The sequence below is a fragment of the Zosterops lateralis genome, assembly GCF_965231275.1.
Source record: "Zosterops lateralis genome assembly, chromosome: 3".
NCBI lineage: Eukaryota > Metazoa > Chordata > Aves > Passeriformes > Zosteropidae > Zosterops > Zosterops lateralis.
Window position 1 is genome coordinate 70,417,069 of NC_139764.1, and position 24,452 is coordinate 70,441,520.

The 24,452-nt window shown below is 42.6% G+C and overlaps 1 protein-coding gene across 5 annotated transcripts in view; it reads right to left on the minus strand.

Moving 5' to 3' along the window:
- Positions 1 to 23,187, minus strand: part of LIN28B (lin-28 homolog B) — a gene marked incomplete at its 5' end in the record, with an annotated part of 84,768 nt that extends 61,581 nt beyond the window's left edge. The window contains 2 exons of one of the 5 annotated variants that reach the window (XM_083858118.1): positions 15,427 to 15,611; positions 23,154 to 23,187. In XM_083858118.1, coding sequence (XP_083714244.1) covers positions 15,427 to 15,611; positions 23,154 to 23,187 — 219 coding nt within the window. Of the gene's footprint in view, positions 1 to 15,426; positions 15,771 to 16,026; positions 16,058 to 16,560; positions 16,658 to 23,153 lie in introns of those variants that run through there. The other 4 variants (XM_083858116.1, XM_083858119.1, XM_083858117.1 and 1 more) reach the window with 4 other exon arrangements.
- Between the last annotated feature and the right edge of the window lie 1,265 nt (positions 23,188 to 24,452).

Consider the following 24,452-nt stretch of genomic DNA (forward strand, 5'->3'; position numbering starts at 1 on the left):
GCAAGTGGGATACTGATGGGGGAGGAAGGATCAACTGACACAAATGCATCATAGTCAATACATAGTAAATGTATCATAGTCAACTGTATCATTACACCAAACTCATCCCATAGGAGAAACTGTCCCAGAGGGGTGAATCATTAAACACTGCTGACAGCCTTGAAGTACATTTTATACTTAGGAATGTAAAAAATACTGGTTTTAATTTTGCTGTTCTAAACTACAGCCAGAAAACTTGTAAAAGCTTTGCACAGCTCACCCACAGACACCGAAAAACTGAGATATTATGACCTGTGTTGGGAAAGATTGCTTGACTTTATTTACATTAGAGCAAACCTGTTGTTTTGAGGAAATATATTTATTTCATCTATAGTATATAAAGTATGTATATATGCTCTACTTTTTGAGGTTTTTATAAAGAAAAAAACCTATAGACTACAAATTCTTCTTTCAAAAAATTATTTTAAGTAGTAAAGCTATAGTTGTAACACAAGGAAAAAATATCCCATCAAGTCCATGTGGAACTTCACCCAAGGACAGACTAAAGCAGAAGACCATTTTGTTATAAAAGCTGCATATTTAAGGTCCTAATCTTGAAACATTTATTTACATGAACAGGTCTTACTTTAAAGAACAAGTGTTTGCAAGATTGGAATCCAGCAATCATTAATCTTGTTGAGGGACTTTTTAGCATTAAGTCTTTGCTGTCCTTCCAAATAAACAAAAGCAGATAATTCTGCTGAATATTTTTCAAAAGTTTTGTCTTGTCACATTACAGCACTCAGAAATCAAAAAGAAATTGTAAGATACAAAGTGAAACACCACTGAAAAGCTCCAATAATTCAAGAAGAATAATTTATTACTAAAAAGTTATTCCCTTTCAAATATTTCTGTAAATATGACTGCTTCAAGGTGGTATGTTATTTAGTAGTATGATTTGCTTGATCATTAGGAGGGCAAGCCCAAAAGGTTACAGAAAATTGTGATGTGCCCAATTTTTTATCATCTTTGCTGAGTTGGTCAGAGCAGGGTGATGGTAAGACCACCAAAGGTTGTGGGTTCAATCTCTTTATGGGACACTCACTGAAGAGCTGGACTTGATGACTACTGTAGGTCCCTTCTGACCCAGAATACTCTGTGACTACCCCAGTTTAATTCTTCCTCCGAGCATCAGTGAACCAAACAAATGGCTCCTTAAAGGGAGGCCGCATTTCTTTTCAAACGTGCTCCCGATGTCGCCCCTGCTGCACCCTTGGTGTGTGACACCTCCTGTGAGCAGAGAGGCACAGGGTGCAGGGGCTCAGTGAACCCCTGCTCAGCTTCTTCCACTCCCCAGTGCGGACAACGCTGCCACAAATGGTGGAAAGCTCCAGGGAAAAGTGTTTGCCCCACGGTGCTTTTACTGGCATTGCCTGTGTATCAGTATATGACAGTATACTGATCAGTACTCCGTGCCTGATGGCAGACTGGCCATGGCTGATCAGTGGCACTGATCTCTCCTCTCTGGCAATCAGGGACAGGACCTAATGGAATAGCCTGAATTTGTGCCAGGGGAGGTTTAGGTTGGATTTTAGAAAAAAGTTCTTCTCCTGGAGGGTGGTTGGGCACTGGAATAGGCTCCCCAGGGAAGTGGTCACAGCACCAAGACTGACAGAGTTCAAGAAGTGTTTGAACAATGCTCTCAGGCATGACTCTTGGGGATGTCCTGTGCAAGGCTAAAAGTTGGACTCAGTCCTAGTGGATCCCCTCCAAATCAGACTATTCTATGATTCTGGTCCTTCAGCACGGGGAGCTGTGATTGTCCCCACTTGCCCCATGGCAGCAGTGGAAGGCATGGCTGTGTGTTACTGCCAGGGGAGTGGGCACACACAGCACTAAATCCACTAGTTCCAGCAGTGCTGCCCTTCAGATAGTTTTGATCGATCATTATTTTGATCCTCAAATATATTAATCAGCATTTCCAGTTCTGCACTGTGTGCTAAATTAGCTTTTTGGGAGGTTGTTTGTTTGTTTTTCGTGTTTTTAATAAAAAAACCGAACATTTAAACCGTATTTAGAGAGTAATAAAACCTTTGAATCTCTCCTATCAATCACTTCCTTGGACCACAGTCAGCTAGCCGGGGAGGACCAGGTTATAAATGGCCCGAGGAAGCGATAGGCAATGAATAGCCCTGACCCTCGTTTCCCCGCTTCGCTCGGGACTTGCAACCTGAGCCGGGAGGGGGCAAATTCCTGCCGCTCCCGCCGCAGCCGGGCAGGGGAGGGAGCGGAGGGCGCCGCAAAGGAGGCCCCGGCCCCTCCCCGGCGCCGCCGCGGCACCCCCTGCCCACCCAAACTCTCAGCTCCATCCCACAGTGCCTCCACCACCGGAGCAGCCCCAGACAGCAACCTGCCCTGCCGGCAGCATTACCAACTCACCGCACAATAAACACAACATCCACAGCAGAGGCTTTCCGCCACCCGCGCCAGCTGCCGCGCAGCAGAGAAGTCAACAGCTGACCGGCAAATCTGCCCAGCGAGCAGAGAAATTAAGGCCCGGAATATTTTCCTTTGGCCCCTTCCAGATGCCACCGCGCTGATCCAGAAGGGAACAGGCGAATACAAAACCCGCGGTTAAAGTCGGCATCACTCTCTGCCATTCCTCCCCGCAGCAGAATCCAAACTGACCTACATTGTTAAAGCTGCTTCCTGAAACATGCAGGAATGCTGGAGAAGATGAAAACAAGGCTTGTATGCAGATATCTCAGAGATCTTGTATTTCCTATATTAGCATCTATTCATAATAGACCCATATTTCATTGGGGTTTTTTGCTGAATTCCAAATTAATTATTCTGATTTGATTTCTTAATGCTTGAATGTAGCTTTTTTAATAGTAACATTTTCATAGCAACATTGCTACCAGAAAGCTTTTGATAAAATTTGTCAAATTAATGGAAACTTGACATTTCAAAATTTAACAGCTGCTTTTGACACAGAGGTATTTTGTTTAGTAAATGTGTAAAAATTATGTTAAAATAATGTAATCAGTATTTTTCAACAAACCAATTATTAAAGGAAGAAAGGATTAATGTCTTTCTTCTGTATTTAGCATGTCCCTTATTGTTTAATAATTTACTTCCATACAGACTTAATAAAAGGAAGCAATTTTGTTTTTTGTCCATCGTCTTTAAAAGTTTGGCAGCGAGATGTTAGTATGCCCAGAACAATGTGCTCAAAAGACATACAAATTCAGATTAATTTTGTTAAATCGCTGGAATTAAACAGTAACAAAAAAACCCTGTACTAAACTTGCCTACATGTTCACTTAAGTGGAGAAAATCACAGATCAGTATACGTTTTTATTTTCTCACATATTCTCAATAAATAATTATTTAATCTTCCAAGTCCTCTTTCAGACCTGAAATGCCAGGAATTTCAAACTTGTCCACAAAGTGGCACAGCTACACTTTAATTAATGAAGATCCTGATGAATGTGCTGCAAGAAATTCAAATGAACATTTGTGTATGATAAGTTCATACAAATAATAGTTATATAATTAGTTTGGGGGCATTTTAAAGATTGCAAAGCTTTAATACAGAGATAGTAAAAACCAAGTCCATTGAATGACAGTTTATACGCACAAACCCCCCTTTCATTTATTTAATCAAGCTTTTCTGGTTTAAGTATCTAAGCTCCCAAATGAAAGCATTAGGAAAAAAAAAAATCCTTGAGACAAACTGTGCATATGCACTGAAACTCCTCGACAGCTATTTCACTGACTTCACCTGGCTCAACATTTCATCTCTTAGTAACATTGGGTCCTTTAAATGTAGATAAAACATCCTGTACTCTCAAAATGCACATCAGATGGAGGGAGAAAACAGAAAATAAGCTACGGTTTACCAGTTTTTAAGAATTTAAGATACAGATTATATTTATCATCCTAAAACCAGAAATACTGCAAAAATCAACCATGGTGTATCAACCATTGTGTATCAACCATTTTATGCCATGAGCTCACTCAAGAGACTATAATATACTATGGATGCATTTCGTGACACCTATTGTGGTCAGTGCTGGCTTAGATCCCTTGTAATGGACATTCAGATAAAAGGAAATTAAATCATAAGTATAGAAACATAGTAGTGTTTTATATACAATTTTTAAAAATACACTGATTCCTATTAAAAAGATATTAATATGTGGATCACAGAAAATCTTAAACATTGATCATAATATCTAATAATGAACAATAAAAATAATTCATCTTTCACCAAATGCTTCAACTGTAGCCACTTCAGCAGTCTAATCTTAGTCCATTTACAGCTGTCACCAGTTAAAGAATGATCATCCAAAGAAGTACTGTGTGAAGATTAACAATAAACCCACACAAGCGTGGAATGGGCTATCATTTCTCAATAAACTACTGATGATTATTGTCAGTAAAAAAGAAACTATAGTGCAAAAATAAATTAATCTGCCATTTGAAAAAAATGTGTAATTGCTCAATTAAAATAAATTAATGAAGATTAATGTGAAAATTCTTTGGGAAATCTGGATCTACCAATTACATTATTAAACATAAAGAGATATTGCTCAAAGCAGACTGCAGATTAATTTTAAAAGCATCTGCGTTCTTTAAAAAAGTAGTTACTAAATGTAAATACATATAAAATAGAATATGCATTTTTATTTTTTATAATAGTCTTTAATAATTTCTACTAAAGACAATGTAGGCACAGATCAAATTTAAAGGAATCTTCCTGATCAGTGTCTTCAATTTATATAATTTTAAACATTTTCAAATCTAATAGATCATATTTTGGAATATTGTTAACTTCTTTTTTTTAATTCTTGAGGAAAAGAAGACATTGCTAGGAGAAGAATCTGATAACCTACTTTCTTAGTATAGATAATAGACTGTAGTCCAGGATAATTAAGCACTCCTTGGTGAAAGATGTGGTAATTACTGCTCCATTAAGTGTTCACTAAAGCAGGAACTAACACTAACAAAATCCTATTCCTGCAAGTCTAAGCAAAAATTTTATCTTCACATGTACTATATTTCTGCCTAAGAATCTTGGATATTGTTTTCATCTTAACAATGCATCTTTAAAATCTTTTGCTCTCTTACCCTCTACAGTTCAATCTCACTGTCCCTCTCTTTGTGACTAGTGCTGTAAAGTCAATAGTGACATATAAAGTTTTCTACAGTATCAAAAATGAAGAGTTTCTTTGTTTATTAATGCATTTGCTTCACATCCAGATCAATCACCCTCAAATAATGTCTGTCTTTAACAGTTATCACTAATTCCCGAAGTCAGCTAAACACACTTGTAAAAAATGTTTTATCTTTTTTTCCAGGTTGCAGTAGCTTCTAAACCAGAATCGCACAACAAACAGGATGCCCTAAGATCAGCCTGCATGCCAGAGCCACAAAGACCCCTACAAAAGAAACCATGCATTCCTTACAGGGCTCACTCCTACCCTACATTTCCCACCCAATAAACAGTTTCTGCAAAACATGCAGAAAACATTGAACAAATGTGATTTTTGACTCATGTAAAACGGCTATTACAAATGTAATGTGCTTGCTTTAATTAACACACACAGGCACACAAACCTCCAAAACTAAACAACAAAACAGGCAAACAAAGCAGATCTGGCACAGCCAAATGAGAATGTATTCACTGCAGTGGAACACTGTGGTGAAATGGAAATCTTTTGACTAACTGCATTTACAAATATTTGAGAACTATACTATGCCTCCAAATGTATGAACTGTCCATTTGCTCCTGCCTGAGCAGAAGGTTCAGCTACTTCCTCCTCCCTACCTGTCAGTGCTCTCCCTCATCTCGGAGTAACATCTCTACATCCCTAACACCAAGGCCTGGGAAGAAAATAGAAGATCCTGAAGAATCCAGACAGAAGAGCTCCCATCTTCCCCTTCATCAGCACAGATTTGCAATACTGCAAGTTACAAGTTGTTTTGTTTTTTTTTAATTTCCCAATACCTACTGCATCCCATCAGCCCTGCCAGAAATCAAAGGCCCTGCACAGGGCTCGGTAACTGTTCAACAACCCAAAGACACTTTCACTGCAAGGGTGAACTACATTCACCTCCAACAGAACCTGCCCACAGTGAGGGGTCTTTCCCACACTGGGAGCTTTTGACATACTTCTTCCACTTTCTCCTACTGTGAGGAACTTATTTGGGACTGAGCAATTTTTCAACAGGAAGATAGAAAAAAAACACATTATCAGCCTGATACCTTAGCACCAGAGCAGACTGGTAGATGAGCAGCAGGGTGACTTTAGGTAAGACATTAAATATACATTCACAGTAGGAAAAAAGCTGCATAGTATCAAAGTATATACAAATTACATACATAACACAGTATGTATGCATGAACTCAATGAGTTGTATCACTTTTAGTCAACTTTTAATCAAGCAACAGTGACCCAAACCCTGTCTACTACCCCATATTTTAGGCGCTGTACAGGGAACAGGTCAGATTGTTTTTGAGCACAAAATGCACACTTACTGCCTTATGAAAACAAAAGCCTGGAACCACATAGTTTCAGTAAAAACATTCATGTAAGAGTCTTATCATCCACTTCTAAGTTTCACAGGTCAGTAGGAGCACATCATGTGAGAACACTGAGCAGAATTTGGCCCACCGGGCTGTAATCAAGAAGGGAAGGGCTGTCATAATTTCATTGCATGTTCACCATTGAAACAATTCTCAAATTTCCATTCCCTTGATGCACTTTTCTGTTTAAAATCTGGGGAAGAGGGCAGCAAATACGTTAGTGAATAATTCTTGGATCTTATTCCACTTTAGTGTCAAAAATGGCTGATTCTCAGGATGCATAATCTGCATGACTTCGACCAGGTAATTAAACTGGGTGATATTTATTTATTTATTGTGATATGTATATAATATATATTTTAAATACAGGATGCAATTGAGGGTCCAACCCTACATCTAGAGAAGTCAGCTTGGGTCTGTTAGGTATGTTTGATACTACTACTTTTATATATTTCTAGTATTTCCAGTACAATGAGTCTAAGAATATTTAGAAATTACTACACATGGTCAGCAGAGGCTTTTTAAACCCCCTTATTTCCCCTAAGATTGTATTATTACAAATGGCCCATAAAACTAACCAAGATTTTGATTACTACCTTGCAAAACACAGTTGTAAAATGAAACAAAATATTTTATAAATTATAGCACATGTGCACAATTAAGGGATTTTAAAGACACCTGTACTTCGGGGAAAAAAAAAAAAAAAAAAAAAAAAGCTTATTCTGGTCTCCTGAAAGTACACAATGACTATCACTTTTACACTCAGTTTCAGACAAGGGTTTATTTCAGTCCATGTATTTATATGACCATAAACAGAGTGTTGTAACACAAATGTTAAAGTAGTCTCACGTGGCACTATAATAAAAACAATCAAGAAAAATAAATTCTCTCAGCACTGCATACCTATAAATTAGCATTACTTATTAAAAGAAGTCTTCTCTGGGAACAGATTATCTTTGATGGGAAAGTAACTATCAGCTAAATTGATGGGAATTACACACTCATGAATGTAATAACAAGATTAGCATTTTCTGACAGTGCACAAGATCTGCTATAGTCATGAAATATTACTTCAATTTTATAGATAAATTCATACACTCCAAATACTTATTACATATGCCTTTACTCAGATTTTACTTGTTAAAGAATTTTAACCAGTGAAAATATTAACTTACAATGCTAAAAAATAAATCCAAACTTTTCAGCCTTCCTCCTTCCACAAAATGCAATTCTAGCACCAGATCAGCATTTTGGAATAGAAACTGTGATTTTCTTGGCACCTACACTGATAATAAAATAAGAATATTCTACAAACTCTCAATCTCAAAGACTTTGATGCATTTAAATTTCAAAGTTGAAATTCCATACCTATGGAATAATTAAGGAGCTGTACTTTCCAGATTATCAACAAATTTCACTTAGACCCCACCTATCTGCTAAAAAGATTTATCCAAATTATTATGAACATGCCCTGTAAATATGCTTATTTCTGTTCTGTAGAAGAAAAAGCCCACATATTATTTATATTACTCAAAATTTCCCTGATTTTTTGTCTGCCTTATAAATAGTGCTTTTTAAAAACAGCAATCAATATATTTCAGTGCCACCACTGAACTGTAATCACTTAAAAAGAAAAAGACTGAAGTGTGACAGAAAGACTCCTGAAACATTTCACTTCCAAAGAGAACTCAGATGCCTGTACTCATGCCAATACCCTTAAGTGCCCTTTTCCTTGCAAAGTCATCATCACTTTCCTTGTCTCTCCATCCCCAGCTGAAGGTGGCAATGCAAGAACTCTGCTATTTTGTACCAGGAGACAGCAGTTTCATTCCTCATATTTCTGTGACAGCAGCTTCCAGTGCTTTGCTCCAATACCTTCACCTCATCCTGGCTGCTGCTTGCTTGCACCCTTGGCCACCCTCCCATAGTGCCAACACTGCCCACCCTTATTGGCAGGGATTATCGGCATTCCCTGCTGCAAAAAATGATACAAAAATCAGATATGAACATGAACACTGTCCCTGAAGTGCAGCTGAGTTTGCAATGCAGCCCCACAAGCACTTATCCTAGTCCAATACCAACAGTGATACAAAAGCTCTTGAAACTTACTGAGGCAGCAGCACTGCTGCCAAATGTAAAAGCCAAGTCATCTCTGTAGGATTCCCACCGAGAAGAGTGGCTGTAGGAGTTTAAGCCTCCACCTAGTCACCCCACACTGCTACTGCAAAATCTTATTTGGCTGCTTGCAGAGCAGCTGCTGAACTGCTGCATGTTACAGCTCTGCATGTTCAGAAAAAATTGAATTCAGTGCCAGTTTTCCATAATACAGCAGACTGTGAAGCTTGCAGCAAGGTCTACAGCTGCTCTTCAAGCAGCCAAGCCATCTCTGGAGTGAGGATCTGGAATTCCCTTTAGCCATCTCCCAAGTAGTTAAACCCCCCCTCCATTTTAAGTCAGAACCAGCCAGACTAATCTGAGGAAAAGCATGGACACCAGTTTCTTCAACTGAATAGGCTTAAGCAATCAGAAGCACTTCCCCACCTTCCATGCAGAGGTGTTAGTGATACTCTGCGGATGTAAAAGCAATTTAAGGATTCACTCTTTCACTGGTGATATCCATCAGGCAAAAGCCAGTCCAAATCTAGCCTGAAGAACTGTCTTTTAAAAAGAGTCAAGCATCACATAATACCTCTATGTAAGTCCTGGTTACTTTCAGCTGATTTTAAAAAAGGCAAAAAAAGCACTCCTACATCCAGGGAATTTAAAATTTAAACAATATGTCCTTATTTATTTGTGTTGGTTTTAAAAAGCATCATAAATTGTTTTTACCCTCTAGTTTCTCATTTCTAGGATCATTCTTAAATGACACTTTTATGGTCACTTTTGTACACCTTTATAGAAACTGGTGGGCCTAATTTTGCTTCTGTTGATAATTAGTGGGGAAATATGGCAGGCCTTTACTGCAATGGGTTACTTAAGGAAGATTAATTAAGCAATGTTTACATGGGAGTATACTTTGTGAAACGAAACTCTGGATAGCTCTAAATGTATCTACTGCCTCTGTAATGTACTTGCAAACCAGAACAAGCAACAATAATAACATTTTTCCCAATCTGACAATTCATTTCCTTTTAGCTTTGGTTCGTGTATCTGCTTTGATATCTTATGTTTGTGCCCCAGACAAAATATCCTCTTCCTTCCAGTATCCCAACCCCAGTGCACAACTTCCTCAGTCTTGGAGAAAAGGAGGATAGCATGCTCTGGAAAGGGTGAGCTTACTGCCCTGCCAAAGAGGGAAATACCTCTTAAGACAAAGTTGTCCCACTGCAGCCCTCTGCCTTTGGGCCACTTGTGATTTCTACTTGTCACCATGCAAGGTTTAAAACTCTTCAGTGAAGAGTTTTAACATAACGCTGATCTGACATAACGCTCCTTAGGTTTAATGGTGTTGCCATTCACTTAAATACTATATGGGTTTACTAATAAAAAATTACTACAGTGTTGGGGTTAGATGTAAATAGATGAAATATGGAAGGTTAAGAAGATGGTGGCTCTGTAACTCAAATAACCAAAGTACGAGTTTCTTCAGACAACCATCTTAAACCATCAAGCTGTCAGTGAAGTATTTTGCCATCTGTCTATGTGTCCATATATTATGCTAACTTATCCAGTAATTAGTAGCCAAAACAAAATTTTAAAAATTAGTAAAAAAAAAAGAATCCCAATGCCGTAGCACTCCATCCACACCACAATCAGTGGTCTCGTCTCCACCATTTCTCTGCATGCTGCAGCACAGCTGGAGAGTGCCAAACCTTGCTTGGCTCCAGGTCTCCGGCAGCTCCATCCCGTTACAGATGCCACACGCGCTGAGGCTGCGGAGCAGACTTTGACACCCGCGTCTGATCCCTGCTGGATCTTCCACACACATGCTCACTGCAGACACACGTTCACTCCCTGTTTGCTTCCTTCCTCAGCCTCCCTCCCTAAATCCTGCTAGCCACTTTTGTTTTGATTAGGGCTGGCCTTGCCTGGTCCCCGGCAGAAGTCACAGCGTATTCTGGGGACTTCTATACTTCAAACATGTCACACTAAACATAAGGAGCAATGAAATACTGATCCTGCCTGCTTGCCAGGACTTACAGTTATCCTGAGCAATTAAGTAGTTTTTAAAAGCTCCCAATAAAACAAAAATTAAAAAGGTATGCTAGATGAAAGAATGAACACATCCTTGAAAAAGCACAGGATCACATGTGCTCACAATATAAGAAAGTCAGCATTGAGTGTATAATGCCATGCCCTACTCTGTCATAGGAAAAGTAGTTCAACTGTGCCTAAAAACTAGGAATTCAAACAACAGGCATCTGATTCATCATTGAAAAGGACAGTTGGTCACATTAAGGGAAAAGCCTTATATGTCTCATTTTCCATTTATTTTTCTGTTTACAGTCAAAATAGTCTCAGTAATTTTTCCTCCTTTTGTTATATGTACTTGAAACAGTAAGAGCAATCTTTATAATACACAAATGATAGTGCAGTGCAGAAGGATTCAATGCAAGAAAAAAGGGTGTTTTCCATTTTTATCAAATTTTTTAGTAATGTTAACAGTAAGAAAGTTCAGATGAAAGTGAAAAATTTCAAGCCAACGATATTCCTTTTAACGAGAAGACAAAATACACCAGCTCCTACATACTGCTCCTCCCTTCCTTCCTCTCCCCATCTCATAAAAGAGGATCCCAAAGAATGATTGTGTTTAAGGTCCCAGTTCAGAAATCTTGTATCAACCCTTTATTGTGGTAAGAATTTTGGACTACAGAGCCAACAAGGTCCCAACAAACTCCATCTAAACGGAACAATCCATCCTATCCTGAAAATAACACATTATTGAGAAACAGACATGAATTTTTAACCCTCGATACTCAGGCATTTAATTGCATCTGTTTACATTCAGCACCCTACAGTTCATTATCATCTTTAACATCTGTGCTTCATGCTAAGCAAAGGAAAAGAGACTTGTTTGTAGCTCGGCTTGTACAAAGTGTGTGTGAAAAAGAATATACAGCATTTTTGCCTTACTGCCAGCATTCAAAAGAAGTAGTACATATTTAAGTTGTGTCTAATTTTGAATGTGCAAAAAAATTTTAACAAACGTCCTTTTCTGATTCTATAAGAACGTCAGCTCCTCTGAGTCCTTTGCACTGAAGACCTTTATTCATGTGCACCACAAAAGGTTTTCCTCACTTCACCTCTCCAGTCTGCTTTACCCTTTGACAAATAGATCTTCTTCTAAAATTTAATAAGAGCCACTTACACATAACTAGGTGCAAGAATTCACATCACAAAAGAGAAATAAGCTGTATTATTCATTCCATGGTAACTTATAAAGAGTACATATGACAATGAGCCAAATTCAGAAAGGTGCACATTCCTTAGATTTAAAAATGTTACAAAGGACTATAGTTACTACTCTTCCATTTTTTTTTTTTTCAGAAGAAATAGTTGACTTGGCACATTGCTGCACTAAGCATGGCTTCTGCTCAAAAAATCAAATTGCTCTTAGGACTCATAATTTTTATATGACCCTGAATGACTCAAATACATGACTTAAAGATATGAAGTGTATCAGAATAGAGCTCAAAAGGAAAAGACTGTGGATGTGTGTAAGTGTACCAAATTACACTGTAGACACATAGATGTACATATATAATGGCTGATGTGTTTCTACCTTAAATAATGCATCCACAGCCCTAGGTACCTCATTACTAGAAGGGTAACAGTCTGAAGGTAGTTCAGGGAAGATCAATCGAAATGATTAACACCAAAGGAGGGACTTTAAAGACAGGGTTAAAAACTCAATACTGCAAGTATTTTGTGAGCAGGACTTTCATTGGATGTAGGGGAAGAGAAGTCCAAACAAAAGCACAGTCCTCTAAAAATATATCAATATATACAATTAGCAAAGCACCGACTTCAGAAAAATGCGACTATAATCCACACATAGCTAAGGGGGAACTCCAAGAAGAAAGCAAAATTATTTATTGCAAGCTCAAAAGTCTAGGTATAATGAGCTTAAACTATTACAGGAATTTTGACTTGACATACAGTAAGTTTTTGCTCATAGCAAGATCTCATAAACTGGGCATAACCTCACCAAAAAAGGGTAAGATAAGAAAGTAAAAATATTGTTGCAGGGTTCAAGCTAGCTTTGACAGGACTTTGACTAAGTAAACTAGAAGCTTCTCTCCCCTGCTCAGACTCAGATTTCTATAAAATTATACTAGTAACTACAAACACTGCAGAATGAGTGAATAAATGCATGCAACACTACCTGCACACACTTAAATGATGAAGTGTTTTCAAAGCAATTTTGAACAGTAGTATTTTGTTTCAACAGATTAAGAAACTAACATCTTTGCCTTGAAAAGGACCATTCACAGGACAATTTTTTTCAAATTAATGAAACAAATAGGAATAGGGTCCATTCACTGCTCAGGCAACAGACTGTTGTACAAGCAGCAGTGTTAAATAGCATTACAGATTTAAAGACATTGTTATACTCTGATTTCTACTGCTAGAACTAGCTAGAACTAGAACTTTATCACCTAGCTAGCTAACAAAGCATTTTATGTAGCAAAATCAATTCTCTAAAATGTACTCTGAAACACAATACATAGTAGTTCTCCCTGTTACGTTACACAGAAAACTGATGGAAAGATGATTCATGCCACCGTGAAGTTTATACATATATATATACACCTTAGATTTCATCAGAATGAAAATCACGAGAAACATTCTTTGCTGCAATTCATTGCAGAATACTGATAGTAACTTCACTCAGTAAGACATATCTCTAAGTAAACTCAAAATGACTGAGGCACACAGTTAGCAAGCAATGAAACATAGTATTTTTCACTGCATTTTACACTGTGATTGTCTTAGAAACCCAAGGGTATGGATAAGCTGTAGATTATTAAACTGTAATAAACAAACTTGTCTAACATTTCCTTCTCTTCCCCTCCTTTAGGGGACACAACTCAATAGAGACTTCCAAATTTACTACTACTTTATTATCTTCTATGACTACTTTCCATTATGAAACCAAAAACCTTGTCTAGTATTACTTAAATGTATCAGGTTATCACGCAGTTCAATACTTCTCTATTTCCACAGCTCTAAGAATATCTTTGTTTCCAAATGTGTTTTTTATTAACAGCACTGCTATGTTTCAAATATTTGTCTTCTACTATTCAAGAAGCAAAAATGTCACATACATGAACACAAAATTACATTAAGAGAAAGGGGGTTTTATCTTTAAAGTATATTTATAAAACTGTAGAGAGCAACTTTGTGAGTTAAGATACAAAGAAGGGAAGAAAAAGGAAAAGGAGGAAGAGTGCTCCTTCTTTGATAAGCGTTTCATTCATTCAATTCTAAACAGAAAAAGCAGCAGCAAAGAGGACGCAGCTTATATGCCAATACAAAGCAGGAAGTGTAGGAATTTAGTAAGTTCACTAGTGGATTCTACGCTTTGTACATAATTTCAAACGCAAGCAGCTATACTGAAGTGCAGGCCCTTAGGTGCAAGGGCACATGTAAGGCAGCAAGACCAGAAATCCACTCCACCCTGCACTGCAAGGCAACAGGGCACACCAGGAGTTTAAGAAATTTCAGCCACCTTTTTACTAACCTAATCAAAGGTGTACGCTTTTAAAAAGCCTGATAAAGTTACTGCAGAATAAAGCCGGGCCACCAAATGCAGCATTAAAAGGGAGTCACTATATAATCACGGAACACCCCCTTCACCGTCACTGCAAACGTCATAGAAAACGGACAACCTCGTAAAAAAGATGCCTTTTGCCTCCCTAACATGGCCCTAGCCAACCCCAAAATGGTCTCTTTACCTGAGACCTCTCTTCTCTGATCACAAAGGAGATGGGGGAAATTCAAAATAGCATTCTTGCAACTGGAGACTTAGAGAAAGACCAGGGAAGGTCTTCTTCACAAACCACAGTACAGATCTCGAAAAAAGTTCTCTTATTATTTTGTACCATACCTATTTTGCATCTGTAACTCTAACATGAAGGCATTCATGCCAGTTTCCACGTTCAAAACACGAAACCAACCGTGCTGCTGTGCTTAAAATTAAAACCATGGAACATACACCCCTTGTCTCCCCAACAGCCTTACAGAAACACTGCTTTTGGTTTGAATACTTAAAGATTACTTTTTTTTTTTTCCTCCCTAGAAAGGAATACTTAAAAATCAACCAACCAAACCACATACACGCTTCAGAGTATCACCACAGGGACGCTCTCAGGTCTGAATTACTGCAAAATAACACTATAATTATGTCTTAATTTCACTAACTAATCTCAGATGAGCTTTTAAAAAGTAATTCGAGGTTTACAAGTAAACCGTTTAAAACTGTACTGAAATGTTATCTGAATGAAACCCGACATTTATTTATCCTTTTCCCAGCTTAATTTTAAACACTTTCCAAGGAAAGGCGTATCTGCTCCTGATCAGTCTGGTGACAAATGATAAACCTCGTTTAAAACTGTGACATTTGAAAATAAATAAAAACCACAGGAGACTTTTCTAACCAAGGAGGAAGATCCGAAGAAACATTATACCCTTGCACAAATCACCAGCCACAGAGACCAAGCACAATCTAACGACCTTATTTACTCAAATTGTACACTGCCAACAAAACCACTACCTAAGGCAACTCTTTAACTACAGATGTACTTAAATACCTAGAAAAAATAGGTTACTTCTCTTCACATAAAACCGGAGTCCCCACTGAGCTCAACCAAATGTGGCAGGCTGAGATGGAAGACAAAAACGGGTCTTACTTGGTGTACAAAGACATCAACTGGAGACTCCAAGGGGCTTCCCTCTCGGTTGCTCATGGAGATGAACCCGAATCCCATTCTCACATTGAACCATTTGCAATGGCCGGTTCCGTGCAAAACCTGGGATTCCTCTTCTTCTTCCTGCTCCGGCAACTTCCCGGGTTCGTCTCCACCTTTACTCGCCCCTGCTGAGGAAGAGGGAAAGGCGGGGGGTGTAGGGGGGAAGGGGGCAGAAAAAGAAGGAAGAGAGGGACAAGATGCAAAGCAAGAGTTAAATTCTGGTAACATCCTTTCGCCGCTGTAGAAAGGAGTTACTACAAACTGAACAGGAAAAAAAAAAAGGGGGGGGGGGGGCGAACAAAACAAAATCGAAAAGCAAACGGTGAAAAGTGCGTATTTTTCCTAAATCCTAAAATAAACAGCCTTCTCCCCAAAATACGTAACAAAATAAAATCACCGGAGGTTAGAGAGAGGAAACACTGCGCACGGAGGCTTTCCCTCTCTCTGAGCCCAGGGCAGCCCACGTTTCTGTACATACGTGTATTTTTCCATTTAACTCCATCTTTCAGCCACATTACAGCACGGAACGCGATACTTTACTTGAATATTGCTGGTTTAAGACCGATCCCATTTCTCAAGAGAAATTCTCAGCTCAATTAGTCTCTCCTCGCAAGGCGCAGGACCGGGGGGGGCGAGGGGGGAGGCGGCCGAGGAGGGGTGGAGGACAGAGAATAAGCAAAATTGGGTAGATTGCACAACTGCTTATTGCACATGCAGCGCCGAAACCACTATTTTCCACCGTGTATCCATCCCTCCTTGGAATAAACTTTCGATTAAAGTTGGGACAGGTGTACGGCCGTTTTCTCATCCCACCACTGCAACTGTGCTTAATCAAACAGGAACAATTCAAACAATAGCCCCCTGAAAGCTTTTCAAGTTGTGAATCGGTGTGGGCGGTACGGAACAGTTTCTGAGCTGGGTAACAATGGGTTTGGAGAAAGCCCCCTTGCGCGAGCTGCTAAAAAAGGGTAATGCATAGTTGGGTTAAAAAGGGCTGGGGGGAGGGGGGGACAGAGGGAGAGAACGAGCGAGCGAGCGAAAATCATAGTAAAACAATAGAAAAAGAAAATTAACCTTCGGCCATGTTGCCCCACGGGCCCTCTGCTCCAAACTCGTGAGATGAAAACTTTCCCTGTGGATCGAAGTGGTCTTCTGCATTAATCTAACATCCTGAATTTGAACGATCGCAAATTTAGCTCGCATGGTCTAATGTGCTTTCCCTCTTTTGATTTTTCCCCGGCTCTCTCGCTCCGTTTCTGGCCCCCTGCGCACACGTGACTCGGTCAATTACATGCTTTCTTGCTACTAATTTCGCATCGGATCCTTAAGGGGTTGGCAGGAGGCAGGAGCAGCCAATCGCCATTTCAAGTAGCCTGACACACCAAAATAATTTACGAATGAACAAGAAATTTCCAACACGGCGCTTTTTTTTTTTTTTTTCCCCTTCCTTTTCGGACAGCTAATCTGCACGCTTCTTTACGGGAAATCGAGATGACGTATTATTCTGGGGGTTCTGCCCTCCCGTGCACGCAGAAATCCGTAGGAAGGTCCGTGTGTTTCCAGATACAGCCCACTGAACAACAGCTGCACGCAGGGGCGGCCGTGCGGAGGAGATTATGGGGGTATCTGTGCCCACCGCGGGAGGCTCCGCGTACGCACACCAGGGAGAGATGCTCCCGGACCGGGGACACGCGTGTGGGCACTCACTGGAGTGTGTGCAGACATGGACTGGGGACACACGTGTGTGCAGACACGGACAGAGGACACATGTGTGCAGACACGGCCGGGGGACACACGTGTGTGCAGACACAAAGGGACACACGTGTGCACAGACACTCACGGGGGACACACGTGTGTGCAGACACAGAGGACACGTGTGCAGACACGGCTGGGGGACACACATGTGTGCAGACACGGCTGGGGGACACACATGTGTGCAGACATGGACTGGGGACACACGTGTGTGCAGACATGGACTGGGGACACACGTGTGCACAAACACTCACAAGGGACACGTGTGTGCAGACACGGCTAGGGGACATACGTGTGTACAGACACTCACAAGGGACACGTGTGTGCAGACACGGCTAGGGGACACACGTGTGCACAGACACTCACAAGGGACACACGTGTGTGCAGACATGGACTGGGGACACACGTGTGTACAGACACTCACAAGGGACACGTGTGTGCAGACACGGCTAGGGGACACACGTGTGCACAGACACTCACAAGGGACACACGTGTGTGCAGACATGGACTGGGGACACACGTGTGTGCAGACACGGCTGGGGACACACGTGTGCACAGACACAAGGGACACGTGTGTGCAGACACGGCTAGGGGACATACGTGTGTGCACACACAAGGAACACACGTGTGTGCAGACACTCACAAGGGACACGTGTGCGCACACACTCACGGGGGACACACGTGTGCGCAGACAGGCACGGCGAGCGCCGGGAGGCATCTGTGGCACCCTCTGCGCACAATGCGGGCAGATGTGCCACTGGATCGTTACTAATAACGCATTCAAATTAAAAGCGCGCCGGAAACGCGATATCACCTTAATATGCCCCAGAATGTGCGCAGATCTAGCGTTTCACAACATTTCTGGAAGGGGGATGGGGCGAGGAATTGTACTTCACAGGTTTCTCCGCCATCTCTTTCCGGGGGAGGGGATGTGATTAATGACTTCCTAAATAAGAGCCCAGTTTTCAAGCCGAGAATTGGAGTGAACCTCAATCAGCAGTTGGGAGAGGACGGACAGAGAGAGGGATTTACTGGAGAAGAGGGCGGAAAGAAAAAAAAAAAAAAAAAAAAAAAAAAAAAGAAAAAAAAAAAAGCCTCGGGGGAAGAGGACAAAGAGGGGAGAAATAACAGTGACCGAGGAGTGCTGTTTTAAGTCTTCACTGCCAGCGGGAGGGGAGATCCAATTCGGAGAAAAATGTGTGATGTGTAACGGGCTCGGTAACAGCCCCTTTGCAAGGGCACTCCCCTTCCGCGCTCACAGGTACACAGCTCTGGCCCTGCCCTCGAGCCCTTCCCGCTGCTCTGCGCTCGGCCAAACGCATTTAAAATTATATTTTATAAACGTGAAAAACAATTACGGGACAATTAGTTTTATTTTCCCTCCGCCCATCTCCTTTAGAGTAAAAGTGGAAGTATTCTGTCCTCATAACCACCTACTCTCGCATTAACCTGTCTTTCCAGGCGGTATTTATATATATACACACATATACACATATACATACATATACATATACATATACGTATGTGTGTATGTTTTAAACGTTGCCCATACCTTGTAAAAACCTGGACTCTGACTTTCTTTTTAACCTCCCCCCTCCTCCCCCCAGCATCCTCTCTTATCCCAAGGACACACAAACAAAAGCCAAGGCAACAAACTGATCCGTGCAGAACCTGAATGCAAGGGGCTTATGCATTTGCAAAGCACTTGCTGTTGTTTGGGAAGTGGCGTCGATCAGTCTGCCCAATTAAGGGGAACGCCTTTGCCCCCATGGGCCTGTTTACTCCTTTTGTTGCCTTTCAGGAAAGCGTCAATTCCCCTGCCAGCGCCTCATTTCTGTGTGAAACACCAAGGTGGAGGCTCCGTGTGATCGTTTGCAAAAAAGAGGCGAGGGTGGGCAAGAGTGTACAAATACAAGCACCCTGGCAAGTGGAGCAGAAGCTTTAAATCCTGAAATTCCTTTGCAGTCTTCAACCGTAAATTTCCTATAGGTTATTTCAACAGTGAGGTCGACTTCCAACACTGACCTGCCTTACGCATTCGTGCAACGTACCACTGCTTTTGGCTCATAACCTCCTTTCCCCCTTTACAATAGCGATTATTTTACAATATTAAATCTCCAGTAATTTATATGCTTGGATCTTATGACCCGGGGGATATATAATAAACGTGCGAGATTTTAATACAGGTGAAACCACAGTTATGAACAAGAAATTAAGGTTACCGGAAGAAAACAATCCTTACACCTCTTACTTGAACTGCCCAAGGCTACATATCTTGTGGCAGAGTGGCACACATGTAAAATACAAGATCCCTCTGCCCCTCCCCTCGAAAAAACAGGAAATACCCGTTTAATAAAGTTTTTTAAGTCTTTATTTTGAAAGACTGATTTATTTTACAAATATTCGGTATTAAAAAAATCCTTAGAGGTTAGAATATTGGTCAAACAGACACAAACAAGTTGATTGAGTTAATTAAATGGACAAAATGTCTTGTTAGCAAATTTCAATGAAAAGAAAATTCAGTATGTTCTTCGATTAATAAATGAAAGACTACAAAACCAGACAAATAAATGAATGTAAATATATTGGTTGCAAAGTTTTCCTTAGGTTGCAAAATAAATGCAGATTTTGTAAAATGGAGGAGGTTGGATTTGCAATGTGTCTGTACTGAGATTTTCAGGCCTCCAGTATTAGTGGAATTAAGGTTGGGGTCACTGGACTGGTCACTGGTGTCAGATGTTATCGACTCATTCATTTCCTGCAAGGGACATCAGCCTTTCAAGTTTTGTGGAAGGTAGAGAGCTGTTGCCAGCTGGGAACTCTCGAGTAAAAGAAAAAAAAAATTAAAAAGGAAAAAAATAATAAAATAAGAAAAGGGACCTTAACCAACATTTGTCCAAAATTCATTTTGAAAGGAGAAGGGAAGAGGGAAAAAACCCTACGGAGCAAGCCAGTTCGTGGAAAAATTAATTTAATAGTAATAGTTTACAGTTTACATATTTTTTAAAAAAAGCTGTTTCTACCCTTACATTTCGCTAAACAGATGCTAATTTTGGTAAAGACAATTATAGGAAGCTGGAATCATTGTCTTTCTACATGCACAGCAAGAGTTCGCTTGAAACTATGTCACCAAAACCAATGGTGTTGGATTTCCTATTTGTCACCTTCCTAAAACTTTTAATGTCCTAACTTCGGATTCTTCTATTCCCCTAAACAAAAGCAAAACAAGACAAAAATCGCACAACCCTCTCCCAAATACACTGCTCGCCCTCTCAAAACAGACCCCTACCTCAAAAACAACCAAACAAGAAAACAAAAACAAGGGGGAAAAAAAGGGGGAAAAAAAAAACAAACCACAAAAATTCAAACAAACGACGGAGCCGCGTGCATTTGAAACAAAACGCGTGTTTAACACTTGAAAGCGGAGCTCGGGGTGCTGCTATCACTTCCCATTTCAGAGCCCGGGCAGCGCCCCTCGCCGACGGGCGGGCAGGAGGGGCAGGACGGCGCCGCGGCCCCTGCCCTGCCCCCTCTCCTCTGCCCGGCCTGGGCTCGGCGCCGCCCCGCCGATGCTGGACCGAGCAAAATGCCCGTCGTGGTTTTTTCTACGCGCTCTCCACCGAATCCGCCTTTTCCTAGATGTGTGGTCGGAGGGGGCCCTTTTCCGCCGCTCCTACGGCCGGGAGGCTGTGCCGGTGCGGAGCTGTTCCCGCCAAAACCCTCACCTACATTTTGGGCGCCAAAGCCGCTTTCCCTTTCCGCCGCCGCGCAGCGCCCGGGCGGAGGGTGGGGGTGTCCGGCGGGCCCCGCTCCCGGCGCGGCCGTGCCTCGGGGGGAGGAGGAGAGAGGAGAGGAGAGGCCGCTCCCAGCGCCGCCGGGCAGGGCGAGCCAGACTCGGGCACCCGCCGGGCGGGCAGGCTCGGGCGTCCAGCGGCCGCGCTCCGTCAGGGCGCGGAGGTGGGTCTGTTCCCGCAACCCTGCCCTAAAGCCGGGCTTTGGCCCCCGGCTTTTAACACTTCCCAGAAAATGCGGCTCCTTCCTAGCGGGGAGGTAGCGGCGTGCCTTCCTTCCCGCGCCTTGGGGAGAGCAGGCTCGGACGCGCTCAGGACACCGCCAGCTCCCCTATCCTCGCTTTAAATCGTGAGCATTAAGAGTACAAAAGATGCAATTTGTAAATATATATATAATTTTTTTTTTTTTTTTTTTTTTTTGTAAACACAGCGCCGGCCCAACTGCGCGCTGCCTCGGCTCGGCTCGAGCGGGGACGAGGTTTGCCCGACGTGCGGCTGCGGGGTATGAAGTCACAGGCCTTAGAGAGGCGCCTTCTCCCCGCGCCCGTCCCGAACCGCAGCTCTTTTCGGGAAATGCAGTTCCAGTGCGCAGAAGGCGCCTCTCTCCCCTCAGTCCCGCCCGCCGCAGCACCGCGGTTTTTTGGCTTCTCCGCCGCTCCTCAGCCGTCACAGCCAAGGCGGGCGCTCTCGGCTGCCCGGAGCCCTCCCCGGCTCCCTCATGGGACGGGGCAGCCCTCGCCGAGGATCGCAGGAGCCGCTGCTCGAACTGGTATGGGAGCGCGGTTTGCAGCATGAGCTCTACGAACGCTTTCTGTTGAAACGAGAAGCGGCGGTGGGCGCGGCGCGGGCCCGCCCTGCCGTCCGTGCATCCCTGCGGGCCGTGCATCCCTGCGGGCCGTGCCGTGCCGGGCCTGCAGGGGACTCCTGAAAGGGCTGTCCATGACTGGGATCCCGCGCGGGATCCGCGGGCAGGAGGGTGCGGGAGGCACCCGCTCGGAGAGCTCGGATGCAGGATGTGGTATCACGTACATTAACCGTCTCTCAGCTGCGGATTTGCAACTGATAGCGGCCGCTCCCCTGGGGGATTTAAGGAGGCTCTGGAAGTCGTCGCGGGAGACCGCCTGAAAGGGCTAACGCCCGCGGGGAACGCTGGCCCTCGCGGAGGGACACGGCCCCGGTGTCACCGCTTCGCCTCCCGCTCGGCAGGCGCAGGACTGTGAGCGGGCGGGTCGCTCCAGCCCGTTTCCTCAGGCGGGACACGGCACCGTGTGGGGAGCGCATCCTCCCCGACGGGCAAGTGCCCGGGCGCTCTGGCCTGCGGCAGCCCGGCGGTGACACGGGCGGCTTCTCCCGCCCCAGAGCACACGCAACACCCGGCGCCCGCTCCGCCCGCCCCGAGCCGGCTCGCAGCGCTGCGGGGAGCCCGTCCCGCCGTGCGGGCGGGTCACGGGTGTGTCACGGGGGTCCCCGGGACCCGCGTCCCTCCCCGGGGGTGCAGCGCCCCCGCCCGCGCATGCGCCGCCACCCCGGGCACCCGGAATGGACGGACAGACAGGGGGATGGACGGACAGGGGAATGGAGGGACAGACAGGGGGATGGAGGGACAGACAGGGGGACGGACGGGCGGCCAAAGGGGATGGACGGACAAGCATAGGGATGGGCGGGCAGCCTAAGGGGATGGACGGGCGGGCAGAGGGTGTGGACGGGCGGCACTGCTGAGGCGTCGCGATCGGAGGAGGTAGGTCACGGTAGCGTGACAGCGGCACGGAAATAACGCCACGAGTATAAATTTCAGTCAGTGACTGAGCTGTGTGCGCCCGCCGGCGTCTCCCGGGGTGCTGGTCCCGCAGCGCCCGCACAAACCCGTGGGCTCCCACCATTTGCGACAGGTATGTGACATGGCGTTATTGTAAATAAACTTTCCTCATGTAATCGTTTATTTTTCATACAGAAGCAGAACACTCAAGACTGCATCCAAGAAGAACTCTGGAGCCTGCGCACAAGATTAGCGATTCTTCCCCATCCCACCCAATGATTACTGTCATGAGTCAGCGGGACAGAAGGGCTGAAGTACCTCACTTTTACACATACACAGCCACGTAAGACGCTGTAGAGAAGACTGACCTGAGCCTGAGGAGACCTTCTTGAATGACCTCATCGTCTTCTGAGGAACCTAAAATCAGAGAGCTGGAGTCAGTACCGAGTACACTGTCCCAGAGTATTGAATTACCTCATCTCCAGTTTAACGGCTCATTAGGAGGCCATAAAATGCCAGGGCATTGACTCTATGAAGTGACCTGTAAACCTACTGTTTTGAGACTTACCTAGCTCATCAGAACCACAATGAGATAACCAAGGCATAAGAGAAAGAATCAAGTGCTGCTTCTCCCCTCCCAGCACCAGTAAAAACATTGCCCTTTTCATTAGTCTCTTATTAAAGCTACACAGTTGATGACAACAGACGGAAAAGACAGAGATTTGCAGAATATTGGAACGTGTTTTTTTCCTTTATGAATATTTAATTGCACTAGGTAACCTAAGAACTAGTGAGTTTTCTTTACTATGCTTAAATTGTACATATTAAATAATCAAGTCTTGCCTTGTATACGATTTAAGAAAAGCTAATAAAAACAATTCTCCAGGATTCTTTCATAATCAAAATAGTAACTCAATGCCAACTTATGAATATCAACAAAAAAAGGCTTTTAGTTATGACTGATAAAACTGCAAAGCATAGAAGGTAATGATATGAAATTCTAGGTCTCGATCTAAACAAAATCAATCAGTCATACAAATACAGATGTGTGACTTGACTGAAACCTCATGAAAGCTGTACTTTTGCTCTAGCTGAAAAAGGCCTGGCTGATTTAGTGTAATGTCAAAAAAAAAAAAAAAAAAAAAAAAAAAAAATCATACAGAAGAAAACCGCTGCAGATGGCAGGAAGCATTAAGGAAAATACCTTGGTTTTGAAGTATTCTTGTTACTAAGGTTGTCCAGTTTGCTTAACAAATGAAGGATGAATAGATAGGAGCATGCACAAACTCACCTGTCACAAGCCTGTCCTCTTGTCACCCTCTATTGTTTTTTTTTGAATAATCTATGTTAACTAAAACCCATCAAAAAGAAACAAGGAATTGCAGTATCACCTTGTTTAGATATAAGCTCAGTTCTCTTCTGTTTTACACAAATCTGACTTTTTGTCCTTTTTTCCAGTTTAAGAGAACATCTGGACAACTATCTTGCTCCCTTAGGAAAAAAAAAAATCTACTAGAAGTGAGCAAAGTTAGAAGAAGAATGAACAAAGACAAATGAGAACCAATTTTCTCTAACTTCTTTTCCCTTACAGTCAAATATCCTGAATCCTTTCCAACACCAGAAATTTGGAAAAGGAGGTGATACAATCTTTCTTTTCAGTGCAACAA